General features: G+C 38.8%; 1 protein-coding gene across 7 annotated transcripts in view; it reads right to left on the bottom strand.

Moving 5' to 3' along the window:
* PAK3 (p21 (RAC1) activated kinase 3) overlaps positions 1-15,629 on the bottom strand; it is a 284,313-nt gene that overhangs the window by 29,291 nt on the left and 239,393 nt on the right. For all 7 annotated transcript variants that reach the window (XM_049705242.1, XM_033408814.2, XM_033408815.2 and 4 more), the window contains 2 exons: positions 609-657; positions 183-295 (listed from right to left, as the gene is read on the bottom strand). In XM_049705242.1, coding sequence (XP_049561199.1) covers positions 183-295; positions 609-657 — 162 coding nt within the window. The remainder of the gene's footprint in view (positions 1-182; positions 296-608; positions 658-15,629) is intronic.

Here is a 15,629-nt window from a genome sequence, read left to right as displayed (position 1 = left end):
TAATGCGTGGACACAGATAACTGGGTGCAAGTTTAGCAATAGATCTGATACTCAATATTCTGTAGCATTTGAGAACTATTTGTAGAATGGATGCTAAATGAATAGATCCTAAATAAAAATAATTGGCCAAGAAAATGATATCCCATAAAGAAAACAAGTACATGATGAGAGAAAACACTTACCTATCTAAATAATTAACAATATTGGGGTTCTTATTTTCCCTCATGACCAGAATTTCATTAATAATTAATTCCTTTTTGGGTTGCTGTTGAAGGTTCATCTGCTTTATGGCCACCTGAATAATGATTAAAATGCAAGAATGAATTACCATCATCTGACTGAACACAAACATCCATATTTTTTGGAAACAGTGTCAGGCATACAGATTCTTTATTTTACTAAGCTCTTCCTCGATGCCACAAACCCACGCTCCTTTTCTTTGGTCAATCATGAATTCGTCATTCACTTCAGATACTTTGGACACCAGTGAAGTCAACATATGTCAACTCAGTGCTACCCATTTTTTCAGGCACAGATGCCATCGAAGAGGAATTCTGATCAATAGGAATAAAGGAAAGTAGAAGTCAGAATTGAATGTTAACACTTACCTCTTGTCCTGTGGCGATGTCTAGCGCTGTATAAACAGTACCTGATGCCCTGTGAAAGTGAAAAGGATCAAATGAATAGCAATCAAAGTGTTATCAATATATTTGATTTGGAATTACATGTAATCATTTCCAGGAGAGGGAAATCAGAAAACTCAAGATGAAGGATGAAGTACAAAAGGAACAACCACTTTGTATAGTAATTGCTCCCCAAACTATCATGATGTATCTCTTTTGGTGGGCCAGGAGCTCCAGTCAGATTTCCTGTGTGCCACGGAACTAGGCAGTCATAAATTGAGCAAAATGGCCTTGTTCCTTTCAGGAAACTCCTGGAATATTTTGAACACTCCCTGGACGTTGCACAACCAAACCTGCAGTCCTTGATTAAATACCTTAGGAAAGATTATATCATCTTTTGCTTCGGCAACTGTAAATTAATCTTTGTTTTTAACATATGGACAGAGTGGCTTTTTTCATATATTTCTAATTCTTAAGAATACCTTTGTCTAACAAATGAATCACTCCCAGTACAGGTACTTACTGCACTTACCTGCACTGTAGCTATACAAAGCAATAACAATGTGGCTTTATTGTTGAGCCATTTTTTTCTTTTTGTTAAATTTTGCAACAGCTTCTATGCTTAGGTTTCACTCCAGCCCACTATTGTCTTAAAATCTATCATTCCTTAAGTCTTAGTAGTACTCATGCTTCTATTCTAACTTCAATTACGGGGTTCCCTTGCTTTGAAAATAGAAATTGTCTAGTAAAGCTGAATTCACAGTAACTTCCTGTGAAACACACATGCATTCTGAACCACCTCCCTACCCCATCCCCATGAAAAAGGAAAAGCCTAGTCAATTGTATTGAAACATTTGTGGTGAATAAAGGAATTAGGATAGAGATCAGTTCTATGATTCAGCAGGCATTGTAATGCTGCTACAGTTAAGATCTAAACTTTCTGGTAATTGCTGTTTCTCCTTTGCTTTTTATTTATCTCCCTTGCTGTTTTGTTTTCTGAGTCCAGGAGGTCTTTCCTTATGTCACCCATTTCCTTGTTATTCTTCTCCCTTCTCCCTGGATTGGCCAAACTACTTCTCACAGGCCTAGGAAGTTTACATTACCTGCTCCTAGGGAATAAAATGGGTGGCGTAGTAGAAGGAATATTTGACGGCTAACGGAGATCTGAGTTCTAATGTTTGCCCTAATATCAACAAGCTATATGATCTTGAGGTAGTCACTTCCCCTTTCTGGGTTTCAGTCCCCTCACTTGGAATATAGTGATCACAGTAACAGTAAACGTGTGTTGAGCGTGTTGTGCGTGTCAGGTACTACACTAAGAACTTAATCTTATGCAATCCTTACCATGTTTCTGTAAGGCAAATGCTTTTACCCCCATGTTACACATGAGGAACCTGAGGCTCAAAGAGGTTAAGTAATCTGCCCAAGGTTATATAGTTTAAAATCCAAGTCCAGCTGACTCTCTGACCTATAAAATACAGGAAAGGGGCTACTTCATTTGTAAGGTTCTTTTATTCCACGGTCTAGAATCTAAGAACTCTACTGTCCTCCTCACTCGGTGTGGGTATTTAAATATCTATTGGAACGAGAATGAAAAAATCACACTTAATTAACAGATGCTACCTAAATTTGGTAATTTCAGACATTCCTTAGGATTGAGGCTTATATTAAACAAATCAGTCTCAATTTTATGTTTGAGATTCTGGGTTCAGAGCACATATTTGGTGCTCAAGAAGTATTTGTTCAATGAACAAACTAATGAAAGTCTTTGCAAGCAAACATGTAATTGAAATAAAACCGTTCCTTTCTGTGAAGGAAACATTTCTTCTACTTAAATCTACAGATAAGCTATCAGACATTCCTGATTTCAGAGGCCAGTTTGTGATTCGTCCTTCTGAATTCAGAATTGCCTGGGTTCAAAGGAATAGATCACCTCAACCTGGTGTGTATTTCAGCTGCATAAGCCCTGAGCAACTACTTAAAGCTATTTGCAGAATGATTCAAAAATGCCTTTACTTGGTTTATTCCTATATCTGTAGCCAACTTGCACAATTCCTTCAGAGGCAAAAAAATGGATGGCATCTGCAAAATGAGCACCTATCTCATTGGGCTACAGAGAATCGAAGGGCACAATCTATATAAGCATTTAGCCTTGTGCCCAGATCAGAGCTGATACTTAATAGGGTAACTGCTATTTAAAAATTTTTTTAATTTTATGTTGAAGTACAGTTGACTTACAATGTTCTGTGAGTTTCAGGCGTACAGCAAAGTGATTCAGTTATACATATACATGTATCTATTCTTTTTCAGATTCTTTTCCCATATAGGTTATTCCAGGATATTGAGTAGAGTTCCCTGTGCTCTACAGTAGGTCCTTGTTGATTATCTATTTTATATACAGTAGTGTGTATATGTCAATCCCAAACTCCTAAAGGTGGGGGGGGAGATGGCAATATTATCATTTGTCGCTGCCACTGCTGTTATTGGTTTCACAGTAAAGGATGACATTTACTGAGTCGTTAGTTGGCCCTTCCCAATCTCCCAGCCAAAATATCCTTGCTAGTGTCTGCCCCTATTTTCAAAAAGGACAAAGGCCAAAGCTGACCTATTTGAACACTTTTTGGAGCTCCTCCGTCTTTTTTCCCCCCGTTAGAAAAGTGGTTTTGCCTTTTTCTTTAAGTATGGAATGTCTTTATCAAATGAAGCCGCACGCAGACACCCTCAATATAAAATGGAGCTGTTCAAGTTAAAGCTAGGGAGGGAAGCTCTAAATTCCTGCCCAAGTGGCCTTCCCCTTATTCAAGCCCTCTGCCCCCCACCCCCAAGTCCATTTCCACTGGCCTAGGAGCTAAAATTGCGATTGACTTAGAGTACAAGGGGGATTAGTCTTTAGCATCTCCAGAGCTTTACCTTTCAAATCCTTGGTTTTTTACTCCCCACCTCCCTCAGCATCTCATTGTTTTAAAATTGTTAGAGTACTAACCCTGGAATCCCAATAGCCAGGGTTTTATGGCATTCTGTGGTATAGAATTGCCACAAATCCCCACTCCACAGGAGTTTAAAGACCCTGAAACTCTAGAACGTAGGTTATTAACTCAAAAACGAGCTTTTCTCCTCACTTCCCCTTCCTCCACCTTATTGCATATATGCCCTTGTTGGGTGGGAACCATTTCCCCCTTCCCCCCAACTCTTGTTCCCAGTCTTATAATGGTGATATCCTCCCCTAGCCCACTTCGCACCGCCTATCCCCGCACCAAACATGTTGTTAGGCATTTGGAATTCCCTGTTCTGACCAATAAGTTATTGATTGGCTCAACTTCCAGCCTATGTAGAATCCTCAACACAAATGCACAAACTCAGGTACGAATCCGCAGAGTAGAACTTAGTGTCAGCACTCCTAGCACTTCTCTGCACCCCAGTTCTGATGCCTGTCCATAGTTCAGCAATTTAAGATTCAACTGGTATAAATGTGAATCTCTCTCATTCTCTTATTCACCTACTAAAGCACTTTTTGGCCGCTGAGGGCTTAAGGAAGTAGGCTTCATCCCCATCTACTCAAACCTCCCTGGGTTCAAATCCTCCACCCAATTCCTAGTTGTGTGATCCTGGGTAAATAATTTAACCTCTCTGTGGCTCAGGATTAAAGGAGGATTAAATGTGTACAGCGTTTAAAACCAGTTCTGGCATATAGTAATTGCCTAACAAATAATAACAATAATAATACTTATCATTATTATTAGGTTAATTGCTACCTAATATATTCATTAAGTTCCCAAATTGCAATCTGTGGATCACTATAAATCTTTTTAAGTATCTGGCAGTTTCCAAGATATCTTGGTATTTCAAATTCATAACAGAAATTTGATATTTACCTGAGATGAAGCTAATTAAAATATCACATATATTTCCTTTTAGCTAGAATTATATCAACTTGTGATTACAATATATATCTCATGCTGGTCAAATTCTTTAAGTAGCAGTTATATGTTTTTTGTTTTGTTTTTTTGCTTAATAAAGTATGGGAAGTAAACTATAATAAAATATAGTTTAACAGTTATTATTATTCACAATGTGGAGTTCACAAAGACAAATAATTGAAGGAATCCTCGGTGGGGAAGTTGGGAAGTACTCTCCTTATAATAGGTGATGCACAGTAGTGTGTACTCCCAAAGAAACAGTCTTTGAGCCAACAAGATGCCACAGTAATTCCCAAAAGACAAGTTTTGCTACAGCTGGGGTATGTTGAAGTATCTCAACGGGTATCTTTATAAAATCTGTCAGTCACTTTAATAGAAAAAAGTCAGTATCATGCAGCACTTTAGGCAGTAAGGATGGCAGAAATCAAACAAAGATGGCAGTTAAAACGAATTCTCTGGTGTATTGGGGATGGTGTGCTAAAATGGTCAAGACTGTCAATTTGATTTTTATGCCATTTAATTACATTGATCCCTTTTATCCTTCACCGCGGGCTGCTCATTGCGGTGGCTTCTCTCATTGCGGAGCACGGGCTCTAGGCGCTCGGGCTTCAGCAGTTGTGGCACGTGGGCTCAGTAGTTGTGGTGCACGGGCCTAGTTGCTCTGCGGCATGTGGGATCTTCCTGGACCAGGGCTCGAACCCGTGTCCCCTGCATTGGCAGGTGGATGCTTAACCACTGCGCCACCAGGGAAGTCCTTCATTGTAGTTATGCTGAAGCCAAATTACTATAGGGAGAACATTTGTTTATGATGGGGATTTTGTTTATTCCAAACCTCAGTCCTTCAGATGGTATAAAGAAATCATGCCTTATCAGGACTCAAGGGAATATAGAGATCATCCAGTTTAATCTCCTCACTACAGATGGAAAATCTGAAGCGCAGAGAGCTGGGGGGTACGCCCAAGAGGACACAGCTAGTAAGTAACAAAAACCTCCTAACTTTGAGCAAGAGATCTTTTGGTGAACCTAGGAATTCAAGTATTCAATTCAATTCAACCGTAGTTCAGTGAACTATGATTCAAGACTGTTAAACCAACACATTGCTCAACCGTTGGGCCTCATCAGCAATTACAGTGTGATGTATACTGCTGGCATCACATTACATGCTTTATCAACAGTTTCTCCCTGACCTGGCCAAGCACTTACTATTCAAATGGAAACACTGGCATCTAGCCTAAAGGGTCCAGAAAGAAACAAAACAATTCACTATTTCTCCCTTTTCCTCCCAAGACAAGTCAGTTTAATTATCAGTAATCTTCATCAGGTTTTGATGTTTCCTGCTCAGAGCCAATGTCAAGCCGTGATCATGAGTAGTTGCCAAAGCAGCAACATGGTAGGACTTATAATTTAGATAAATCACTCTGATTTCAGCATAGAAATATGGATAGATTAGAGGAGGGGAAGAAGGGCAGGCCAGTGGGGCTAGGAAGAAGCTCATGGTCTGGGCGAAAAAGGAAAGGGCAACAGGACTAGAGGGCTCAACGGGGTCCGAGGAGAGCCTCATGGGAATAAGAGTGAGAGGGCCAGAAGGATAGGGCATTATTCAAGTTTAAGGTTTCCTAAGTATAAATCTGGTGCTAATGAGATCACAGTCAGGGATTTAATCCACATTTAGGTTGGTTATTTTTTACATCTACTTTGACTTCTACTGCTGCTGCTGCTAGAAAAGGTTGTATCATTTATTGAGCCTCACTTTCTGCCTTCTCTATGTAAATGCCATGAGCTCACTTAATGCTCACCCTATACAACCCTGTGAGGTCAATTCTATTATCTTCCTTTTACAGATGGGGAAAGTGGAACTGGGAAATGGTAAGTAGCTTGCCCAAGGTTACACAGTTAGAGTCAGCAGCTGAGCTCAAAAATCCATTGGTTTAATGTAAAATAGATAGCTAGTGGGAAGCAGCTGCATAGCACAGGGAGATCAGCTCCGTGCTTTGTGACCACCTAGAGGGGTGGGATAGGGAGGGTGGGAGGGAGACGCAAGAGGGAGGGGAAATGGGAATATATGTATACATATAGCTGATTCACTTTGTTATACAGCAGAAACTAACACACCAGTGTAAAGCAATTATACTCCAATAAAGATGTTAAAAAAATATACTAGTACAATTAGAAAATACAGGAGAACTTTTAAGTAATAAAATTAATAAGTTAAAAAAACCCCAATATACTGTAAAAAAAAAAAAAAGCATTGGTTCGACTCCACAGCCCATGCTTTTTTTATTTTCGTCTGCAGCTTTCATTTTTTATTTATTTTTGCATTTAAAAAATTTTTTTAATTAAAAAAGTTTTTTAAACATCTTTATTGGAGTATAATTGCTTTACAATGGTGTGCTAGTTTCTGCTTTATAACAAAGTAAATCAGTTATACATATACATATGTTCCCATATCTCTTCCCTCTTGCGTCTCCCTCCCTCCCACCCTCCCTATCCCACCCCTCTAGCTGGTCACAAACCACGGAGCTGATCTCCCTGTGCTATGCGGCTGCTTCCCACGAGCTATCTATTTTACGTTTGGTAGTGTATATATGTCCATGCCACTCTCTCACTTTGTCACAGCTTACCCTTCCCCCTCCCCATATCCTCGAGTCCATTCTCTAGTAGGTCTGTGTCTTTATTCCCATCTTGCCCCTAGGTTCTTCATGACCATTTTTTCCCCCTTAGATTCTATATAAATGTGTTAGCATATGGTATTTGTTTTTCTCTTTCTGACTTACTTCACTCTGTGTGACAGACTCTAGGTCCATCCACCTCACTACAAATAACTCAATTTCGTTTCTTTTTATGGCTGAGTAATATTCCATTGTATATATGTGCCACATCTTCTCTATCCACTCATCTGTCGATGGACACTTAGGTTGCTTCCATGTCCTGGCTATTGTAAATAGAGCTGCAATGAACATTTTGGTACATGACTCTTTTTGAATTATGGTTTTCTCAGGGTATATGCCCAGTAGTGGGATTGCTGGGTCGTATGGTAGTTCTATTTGTAGTTTTTTAAGGAACCTCCATACTGTTCTCCATAGTGGCTGTATCAATTTACATTCCCACCAGCAGTGCAAGAGTGTTCCCTTTTCTCCACACCTTCTCCAGCATTTATTGTTTCTAGATTTTTTGATGGTGGCCATTCTGACCAGTGTGAGATGATATCTCATTGTAGTTTTGATTTGCATTTCTCTAATGATTAATGACGTTGAGCATTCTTTCATGTGTTTGTTGGCAACCTGTATATCTTCTTTGGAGAAGTGTCTATTTAGGTCTTCTGCCCATTTTTGGATTGGGTTGTTTGTTTTTTTGTTATTGAGCTGCGTGAGCTGCTTATAAATTTTGGAGATTAATCCTTTGTCAGTTGCTTCATTTGCAAATATTTTCTCCCATTCTGCGGGTTGTCTTTTGGTCTTGTTTATGGTTTCCTTTGCTGTGCAAAAGCTTTGAAGTTTCATTAGGTCCCATTTGTTTATTTTTGTTTTTATTTCCATTACTCTAGGAGGTGGGTCAAAAAGGATCTTGCTGTGATTTATGTCATAGAGTGTTCTGCCTATGTTTTCCTCTAAGAGTTTGATAGTTTCTGGCCTTACATTTAGGTCTTTAATCCATTTTGAGCTTATTTTTGTGTATGGTGTTAGGGAGTATTCTAATCTCATACTTTTACATGTAGCTGTCCAGTTTTCCCAGCACCACTTATTGAAGAGGCTATCTTTTCTCCACTGTATATTTTTGAGCCCATGCTCTTAACCACCATTTCATATTCTGTTATAGATCTTTAGCATTTTTACAGCAATGCTAAGTGCTAAGTGCAACCGTGGTACTTCCCAAAGCCCACGTTTGTATGTACTATGCTAAGCCACCTCCCTAAAATATTTCTCTTGCCTCTAATTTTCTATTCGCTTAGTCCATGTGCCCCCTTGTGAACCATTTAGTTTGTCCCTGAGCACGATAAGTCTGATTCCTTTGGCATAACCATACAAGATGGTTCTTCCGTTTTCTGAATCAATTAAGATTGGTCACGTGGCCAAGAGTGAAGTGGACCCAGAATTAGTGCTTAGGACTGGACTTTATCTTCTGCCGAGTATTTAAGATACAATTACTCCTTGTAGGCCCCTATGTAGAAACTGTCTCACTGTATTAATTCACTTGATATAAAAATATACAGATATATTTTTCAATGCTACCATACGTTTACTTGTTTTGTTGAGACATATGTCCTGTAGGGCTCCGGAATGGTGAGGAACAGCGTTAGTACTACTTGCAATAACTCTGCCAGAAAGGGAAAGATTCAGAGTGTTTTCTATAATTTGCCACTCAATTAAAAACTATCGGGCTTCCCTGGTGGCGCAGTGGTTGACGGTCCGCCTGCCGATGCAGGGGACGTGGGTTCGTGCCCTGGTCCGGGAAGATCCCACGTGCTGCAGAGCGGCTGGGCCCGTGAGCCATGGCCGCTGAGCCTGTGCCTCCGGAGCCTGTGCTCCGCAACGGGAGAGGCCACAACAGTGAGAGGTCCGTGTAACGCAAAAAACAAAACAAAACAAAAAACAAACAAAAAAAACTATCACTAAATTAAAAATAAAATTGCACAAAAAATCATGTTATCTAAGTCCCTTTCTAAGTACGCAGAATGTAGCGAGGGCCAGGGGGTACAGTTTTTAATTACTAGGATTATAAATAGTAACGGAATTTTTTGTTCTTTAGCTAGGGCATGACCTTTCCCAGAGTATTCATGATCATCTAATTTTAAATAGAGCTGTAACACATTATGGGTGTGGTGCCAGGGAGCTCAGTGGATTATAGTCCAGTGATAATGAGGCCACATTTACAGGCCTTAATCCCTGGAAAGGCCAGCTAACTCTCAACTACTCACTCCAACATTAAGTCTAAGCAGCTGTTTCCCAGTGTGTGCCACTGGTTTCAAGAGGGCCTAGACAGGAAAGGGGGGCGGGGGGCTTAATACAAGCTCATTACTATGGCTGGAAAAAACAACTTGAAGTGCAAACTCTGCTAATGGTGGTTGACTGAGTGGCATCATCTTTCTTTACAAGGGACAGCACACAACACAGGGCATTTAAGAGCATTAAGTAGAACAAAGAGCATCTTCCATTGCTCCATAAACATTGTTCTTCACAAATGCTAATGTATTTCCAATCCCCTTCATCACAAAGCCTATTATGAAGCTCAAACTACAACTATTTAGTGCCTCATAGCTGTGTTCTACCTTGTACAGCCCAAAATAGATCTGATGAGGAAGCAAATACTTTTGGGGTGGGTGGTCTCACCCAAAGAATCGCTTCTGTAAGCACTCTAGACACCACTTCTGCTCTTGCCCACAGTTTCTTGAGCAAAGAAAAACAAGTCAGAGCACTTTATTCTCAGCACTTATCCCTGAGTTCTATGCTGTACACTACGTTGTCAGATTTGCAAAACAAGCTGTTATTCATCAAGTCCTTTAAGAAACAAGTTTCAAAAATATTCATCTTCCATATGGGAACGTCATGTTAGAGTTAAGAAAAAGAGGGCTCCTCACTGAGTAGCAGAGATAAGTCTGAAAAATACCTAACATGATATATTTACTTTCTCAAGCATTAAAACTAAAATTAATTTAGAGGGATGGGGATTGGGGGCTTCCAAAAAATGTTTGTTTGCCATTACTGATGAGTTGGTCATATCATCATTCTACATAATGATACGATTGGCAAAGACCCAGATGTTAGATAAAAATTCCTTTGGTCGGATACATATCTTTATGCATAGGAGGAAAATGATTTCAAGAAATGCTCCCACTGTCAGTTGCTGACAAATTTAGCTGCTTGGCTGATCTAATCTATACGAAGAGATACTACATGCAACAAAAGATACTTTGGCGTAATACAAACATGGGCTATGTCGACGAATGGATTCTTCAGGATAGCCTTTTGTTTCGACACATAATTTCTTGTTAGAATTCCTTTCTTAAACACCTTCCCCTTTGAAGATCGGTGTGGGGACAGTTTTTATTATAGTACTAAAATCCCACATATTTGAACACGGTTGTGTTGGCGAGAGTGTGGACAAACAGGCACCCTCAAACACTGCTGGTGGGAGTGTTAAATGGAACAACCTCTATGGAGGGCAACTCGGAAATGAAAAATGCACATATCCTTTAATGTAACAATTCCACTTTTAGGAATTTATCCTAATGATAAATTCGCATATGTATGAAACGGCTTGTCAGGATCTTCACTGAAGCCTTGTTTATAGCAGCAAAATATTGGAAACAAACTAAATGTCTACCGATGGGGGCCTAATTAAATAAAGTATGGTACATCCAAACAACAAAACACTGCCTCTGTTAAAAAGAATGAGGTATGAACATGGAACCATCTCTAAGACATAGGCACATAATAGAAAAGGAGATATATAACGTTTTAACATTTGTGTTAAAAATACATGCATCGTGCACGCGCGCGTGCGTGCACACACACACACACACACACACACACACAAGGAGAAATGTACCACGTATACCCAAATACAAGGTAAGGGGCTCTCCCCCAATTTTTTCCTCAGGAGAAAAAGGGAATTGCCTTGTATTCAAATCCTTATAAAATCGCTCATGTAATGTAGTAATTCTCCATATCCATTTATTTTTATCCATAAAGTACAGTTTAGGAGAGATACATTAGGTTGAAATAGTCTCAATCAATGCTAGTTTGGGACTCTCATAAAGAGTATCTGTCAGAATTGGAAAGAAATGATGTAAATAAATTATTTCTAAAGGTATGATCTCATAACTGCAGGTGTTAGATATCATAAACAAGCTTTTTAAAGGTCACTTTCAAATTAATGCACTGAAAAGGGCTCCCAGTAGCCAAAGATGGGACAGTTTGACCATCAAAAACAATAATAAATGAGATTAATTGAAACAATTTGAAAACATAAAAATCCCATGAGTTTATAAAGATTTTTTTTAAATAAAAGAGAATGCCTTCTTCTCCCACTTAAAAAAAATCAAAACACCTTTCATTGGACACTTTTGGAAGTAGCGTGGGTACCAACATCTTACACTGAAAACGGGCAATTTAAAAATTAAGCATTTATCTTGATTTCCCTGTATGAACTATATTTCAGGGTAATCAAAGACTCCCTAAAATACAAAAGTATTTTAACTGATAAGTGTAGAAGGAATGACAGAATTAGAAAATTGCCATTCTGTTAACCCCTCATGAAATAATTGATCTGGGCAATAATCATCAATAGATGAAATCATTAGATGAAAGGCTGATGACAACTTTGCAGGGGAGGGGACAATCACCCACTGAATTTTCTGATCAATCTACTCATCACTAAAATATGGGACAATTAGACACTGTACCTCCTGATACAATATAATATGACACTGTACCTCCTGATACAATATAATATGAAACATATAGCATCACCACCTATGAAGAAACCTTGCCAAAAATTGAACCTCAGCCTAATTAAGCTTCTAGATCTAACTGCCATTTATAGGAAATACAGGAAATATGGGAGCAAGATAAATGGCATCAAATGAAACTAATAGACAAATCCAGAAAGTGTATATTCTACAAGATGCTGATGAGTTTCTTCAGTAAGTCAGTGGTAGCGGTAAAAGAAGGCGGATGCTTTAGAGTACAGAGACTTAAGAGACACAACCAAATGTGATATGTGAATCTTTTTTGGATGCTGATTTGAACAAAGCAACTATACAAACTGCATTTTTTAGACAACTGGACAACTCTGATTATCGACTGGGTGTTAGAGGTTAAATTTTTATATATATGCGTTATATTTTATTTATTTATTTATTTATTTTTACATCTTTATTGGAGTATAATTGCTTTACAATGGTGTGTTAGTTTCTGCTTTATAACAAAGTGAATCAGTTATACATATACATATGTTCCCATATCTCTTCCCTCTTGCGTTATAATGGCATCGTGATTATATTAAAAACATTGATAAATGTTGAATTTGGGTCATAAGAATATGGGAGGTCCTATACTATTTTCTCTACTCTTGTGTAAGTCTGAACATTTGTAACAGAAACTTTAAAAAGTGATATAGTAGAAAGTTACGTTGTGAAGATTTAAATATACACCTACAGGACAGATTTGGAAAACAATCATCTGAATGTTGTATAAATGGGTAATTGTAACTAGGAATAAAATATCCAGGCACAGAATCATATGTAGGTTAAGAAATATTTTATCTCAAAGATCTTAGAGTCAGATGATGTACTTAGCTAACTGCTGGGGGACTCAAAAAGGGGCTCTGGGATTACAGAAACAATACAGATGCAGAGGCAGATTTTGAATTATACCGCTTGTGAAATGTGAGAGTAGAAAAATCTCTCCTAATTTATACATGATTTTATACAATGTGTGGTTTTAAATATGTAAATAAGGGCGAATTAACAAGTTAAACATCACAAGTAGACATTCACCATTTATTCATATATCTGATAGTTTGTGTATTTAGGTGAGTTAAAACACAGTGCACCACCTAATATTTGAGCATACATGGTATGTGTGAGCACACTTGCACACGTGTGTATGTGTGTGTGTTTGTAGGTCCGCATATGTGCGCAGAGATTCTATGAAAATATTACATACGAAACCAGAAACAACATCTTTTTGGAAGTTTCCTTTGTGCAGGGTAACTGGGAGGCTGAGGGAAAAGGGTTGGAGGGACACTTACTTTTCACTGTCTACTCCTCTGTACCTTCTGAATGTTATACCATGTCCAAGTATTATCTACTTAAAAGAATTAAACTCAAACAAACAAATAAAAGACCCCCCAGTATTGCTTGTATCTCTCAATTTGTTCCATAACACAGCCCCAACTGATCTTTCTAGCATTATTTCCTGTTAATTCCCCTGCCAAACTGTACCTTTGACTGTCTATAGAATTGGAATTCTTGATTTAATTCTTCTGGTCTTTTTGATACTCATTCATCCAATACTTGCTGAGTATTTACTCGTTGCACGCCCTAGGGATATCAGAATGAATGAAACCTACAGTCTGAAGTGAGTTTTCATTTGGTTTTCTTCAACGGAAACTTCCCATAATCCCAATTTGTTAAATCCCACACCTTCTCAAGTCACTATTCAAACGCACCCTCCTTGAAGAGTTCTTCATCATATCTCCTCCATGGCTATAAATGATCTGTCCCCATAGCTCTTTTTTTTTTTTTTTTTTTTGCGGTACACGGGGCCTCTCACCGCTGCGGCTTCTCCCGTCGCGGAGCACAGGCTCTGGACGCGCAGGCTCCGCGGCCATGGCTCACGGGCCCAGCCGCTCCGCGGCATGTAGGATCTTCCCGGACCGGGGCACGAACCCGCGTCCCCTGCATTGGCAGGCAGACTCTCAACCACTGCGCCACCAGAGAAGCCACCCCATAGCTCTTTATAATTACATTACATTACTTACTGTATTTTGCTCTATATAATAATAGTAACTGTGGGTGTGACTTTTACCCCTTAAAATAACTTATCGTTTATGGAGTCCTTCACTATGTGCCATGTACTGTGCAAAGCACTTTAAATACCTTCTCTCATTCATTTCTCACAACCTTATGAGGTATGTGAATTCTGCTTACAATGACAGAAAACTGGTGCTTAAAGAAACTAAATAACTTGCCCACAGCCTTCTGATTTCAGAATCTGGACTCTGTCTTTCTCTTCAAATTTCCCAAAAATTCTCCCTTTATTCCATCAGGGTTTTCAAAGTTTCAAGCAATTTTACATGTCTAGACAAGCTAAGATATAAGTGGTGTAGACATGCCTGTGTGGATCAAAGCTGTAGGACTCAGGACATACACAGAAAAGATGAGTTAGGGCTGGGGTAGCCAGAGAGAGAGATTCATGGGGGAGATGACAGTGAAGACAGTGTGTGGATAAAGTATGGGGGAAAGGTACACGCATTTGGGAGTAGGGCGGACCTGCTTATTTCTCGATACAACTTTCCGTTTCTCCCCGTCAAATGTTCAGAACCTGGTTCTTAACTACTACTCTGCACTACACATAGTAGGCCCTCAACAAAATTTCGCTGAAGGAAACACGTTATTTGTTAAACTGGATCCAAACCATTTCCTCTGAGCTGCTTCCTCAAAAATATTTGTTTTATTATAATGTTGAAGAGAAAACAAATGGAAACCTCAAAGAGAAAAAGAGTCTGTTGTTCAGTGCATTCTCATTTAAGGAAAGACCTTAAAATGTATTCAAATACATTAATGAGAAATATGTTCGGACAGCTGCCAATGTTCGTGAATTCAGCCCTCTGTTACGTAGCTACTGCTTACTCAGGAATTACACAGGTTTGCCAATGATAGCTGTTGACTGAAAATAAATATTTAATTTTGCTGTCTCACCCTACCTCATTTATTAAACAAGTTCTTTTATATAACTATCCTAAAGAGTGAAGATTCTTTGTATTTCTGACAAACTCATATTGTCAAGTTAATGATATTTTGGGGGGTACCAGTCCCTTTTTCTTTCTTTCTGTTTTTTTTAAAACTTTACATACATCTGCTCAAAATATTTAGATTTGGTGGCCATGTACAGAACACTTTTCACAGCAAACCTGATGAAATAATGTCATTTTTAGCTTTCCACTCACAGCTATGGCCTCAAATGATTAGACATGCAATTCTGAATTTGATTTATGGAAAAGGGAGCCCAATTCTCTGGCCCCAGGCCTGAATGCTGGGATGGCAGAAACCCATGCTGGAAAAATTTTGTTTTCCAAGTAGATGAGGGTGATTAATGGAGAGGTTCCTCTCAAATCCAGCTCCCAAGAGTAAGCTGCTGTGCTCCAGGGAGCTAAAAACGGAATACTGGGGCTGATTATTCCTAGCTCCAAATGATTACGGACATAGGTTTGAATGTCACCATCAATGAAAAGAAAAAAAAACTCTATAAATTCAGAGTAGAGACTAGTTTATCTAACTTGGTCAATAATTCATGGGAAAATCCATTGAGAGCAATTTAAATAAAAGAAAAATTAATTTAAGTGGGTTCTTTTCTGGTCTAGAAAG

The sequence above is a fragment of the Orcinus orca genome, chromosome X (genome assembly GCF_937001465.1).
Source record: "Orcinus orca chromosome X, mOrcOrc1.1, whole genome shotgun sequence".
NCBI lineage: Eukaryota > Metazoa > Chordata > Mammalia > Artiodactyla > Delphinidae > Orcinus > Orcinus orca.
This window is presented reverse-complemented; position numbering and strand designations above follow the sequence as displayed.